We start from the raw sequence: 2,888 nt of genomic DNA, 5'->3' as shown, positions 1-2,888 counted from the left end.
AAAGCTAGCGAGCCAAAGCTAACAAGTTAAAGCTAGCGAGCCATGGTCAGCGTTAGTAATTGTGAGTCCTGCTGACAGAAGACGTCTGTGAGTTCTCTCCTTCTTCATGTTGTTCTGTTTGACTTGATGCTGCAGAGGAACGTGAAGCGACGGAGCATCAGAACATTCAGCAGACTGGACTCACCTGGCTGACCTCCACCTTCTTCACCTGTTCTGGATCAAGTTCTGCCAAAACACGAAACACAGTTGATGTAAACCAGAAGTGTGCAGATGTCAGCAGGATGTGAAAGTGCTGCTGCTGCTGGAAGCAAAATCATCCAGGAAGTGATCTCACCTCTGATTGGTCCCAGAGCAGCATCCTTAGCCAATGAGGCGAGGTCGCTGCCGGAGTAGCCCTCTGTCATTCTGAACCAATCAGGAGAAGGTTTATTCCATCATTTCTGTCAGAGATCTTTATAATAAGTGAATAAATGTGTTGCGTATGAAACAAACTGGGGCAGACTGGAAGTAACAAAGGAAACATCCTCCTGCAGATGTCTGACCTCCACTTTGTTAACTCGTGACTTTAATCTCAGAGCTTCTATTTTCTCTGAATGTGTAGAGCACCAGTTTAAAGAGCTCAGAGTGACGGGTGAATGAATGATGAACCAGCGGGCGGGCGGTGGCCTCACCTGGCCAGCCGGCTCAGCTCGCGGGGCGTCAGCGGGCCGCCGTGTTTCTGCAGCAGGTTGTCGAGCAGCTCGAGCCGCGTCTGGAACACAAACAGCTTCAGTGACCTCAGACGTTTCTCACCTGTCGCGCTGACGGAGGCCAGACTCACCTGTTCGGCCGGCAGAGGCACGTACACGCGTTTAGCAAAGCGCCTGCAGACAAACGACAAAGAAACCCGTGTTCAGCTCAGGTGTGCTGCCCCCTGCAGGCCCAGAATCAGAACGCACAGCTGCTGAAATCAACCTGCTCACAATTCATTTTGCTATTCGTGTTTCTTCACTGAGGTCCGTGTTTCTGTGCAACATAAAGTCAAACAGAACCACGTGAAGAAGGAGGGAGAACTCAGAGACGTCTCCTGTCAGCAGGACTCAGGAAATAGTAGAAATTCTTTAACGATTAATTCTACTTCATTAACAAGCACCTGGAGCGGATGTTGGCTCCTCATCCCTCCATGTTTCAGCCTCGACCAGAGGTGTAGCTCTACGCTGACGTGTTTAAAGGAAGAAGACAACAGGCCTGTAACAACTGCATGTTCTGTTTTTAAATCACCAAAATGACTCCATTTATCAGATTTCCAACTTTCAGCTGGTCCTTGAACGCATCCTGTGTTACACGCGCTTCAGTCAGAAAACCAACCAGACCTGAGCTTCAACCCGTGATGTTCCATCAGATCTCTGCATCCTACTGGAGCTGCTGTGGTCTCCTCGTCCTGCAGATGTTGAACTACCTCCACGTTCCAGAATCTGCTGCAAAAGGTTTCGTGGTTGTTTTGAGAATTTCCAAATGAGAGGAGTTCAATGCCGTGATTCTGATTTGGTTCACTGTCTCGGTGGAACTGCTCGACGTACACGGTTCAGTCCCAGATCCAGAAAGTTGAAAATCCAACAGCTCTCTGTTCCTACAGCTACTGTGGTGTCATTCTGGTGATTTTTAAAATCAAACCCACGGACAGGTTTCTGGGTTCAGAGAGTTAAATCAGCAGCAGAACGTCTCACAGCTTCTGAGACAGTTTGCTCCGGTCGGCGGCGTTCTGACCTGAGAACAGCTCCGTCCAGCTCCTGGGGCCTGTTGGTGGCTCCCATCACCAGAACCCGGTCGGCGCCGCCCGACTGCACCTGGAAGATGTTTTCAGGGTCAGTGTTTGCTGCTGACTGGTGCAGCTAATGTGTGCGTGTCGATAAGAACTTCACCCCGTCAAACTGGACGAGGAACTCGGTCTTGAGGCGTCGGCTGGCGTCGTGCTCGCCCTGCCGCCGCTCACACAGCAGACTGTCCACCTCGTCTGGACACAACACACCGGCGTTAGCAACATGCAGCGACCAGCACACGTGTGACTCATGTCTAGAAGGTGATCATCACTGTAAACACCTCCTAAATGTCATGTGTCTATCTGCTGTACTGATGAAGTTCTGAGGCTCAGAACTGATGGAAAAAGTCCGTTAAAGTGATCAATCTGGACCCTCCTCTGTGGAACTCTGGAACATTCACAGTCTGAAGGTAGAACTCTGGTCAGCAGGTAGAACAAACCATTAATCAGAGTGTGGATGCTGAGCTGCAACTTTCTCCTCAAGTAGAACACTCATAACGAATATGAAACAGATCTGCAGGAAAGTTTGACAGATAAAAGTTAGAGAGGAACGTTACCGATGAAGATGATGGAGGGCTGCAGCTCTCTGGCCACAGAGAACAGAGCTCGAACCAGCTTCTCTCCTTCACCCACCTGCACACAGGTGTCACCATCATCACCACCATCATCACCATCATCACCACCATCATCACCACCACCATCACCATCATCACCATCATCACCATCATCACTATCATCATCATCATCATCATCATCATCATCACTATCACCATCATCATCACCACCATCATCATCATCACCATCACCACCATCATCATCATCATCATCATCATCATCATCATCATCACCACCATCATCACCACCATCATCATCATCATCATCATCATCATCACCACCATCATCACCATCATCACCACCACCATCACCATCATCACCATCATCACCATCATCACTATCATCATCATCATCATCATCACTATCATCATCATCATCATCATCATCACTACCATCATCACCATCATCATCATCATCATCACTACCATCATCACCATCATCATCATCACCACCACCATCACCATCATCATCATCA

At 48.8% G+C, this 2,888-nt stretch overlaps 1 protein-coding gene across 1 annotated transcript in view; it reads right to left on the bottom strand.

Annotated features, from left to right (window-relative positions):
- Positions 1–2,888, bottom strand: part of LOC103369997 (spastin) — a 9,198-nt gene that overhangs the window by 1,449 nt on the left and 4,861 nt on the right. Inside the window, exons 4-10 of the mRNA XM_008298894.1 lie at positions 2,356–2,479; positions 1,902–1,993; positions 1,747–1,826; positions 821–863; positions 672–751; positions 335–405; positions 185–225 (exon numbers count right to left, since the gene is read on the bottom strand). Of these exons, the coding sequence (XP_008297116.1) occupies positions 185–225; positions 335–405; positions 672–751; positions 821–863; positions 1,747–1,826; positions 1,902–1,993; positions 2,356–2,479 (531 nt within the window). The remainder of the gene's footprint in view (positions 1–184; positions 226–334; positions 406–671; positions 752–820; positions 864–1,746; positions 1,827–1,901; positions 1,994–2,355; positions 2,480–2,888) is intronic.

The sequence above is a fragment of the Stegastes partitus genome, unplaced genomic scaffold (genome assembly GCF_000690725.1).
Source record: "Stegastes partitus isolate 25-593 unplaced genomic scaffold, Stegastes_partitus-1.0.2 Scaffold1358, whole genome shotgun sequence".
NCBI classification, from domain to species: domain Eukaryota; kingdom Metazoa; phylum Chordata; class Actinopteri; family Pomacentridae; genus Stegastes; species Stegastes partitus.
This window is presented reverse-complemented; position numbering and strand designations above follow the sequence as displayed.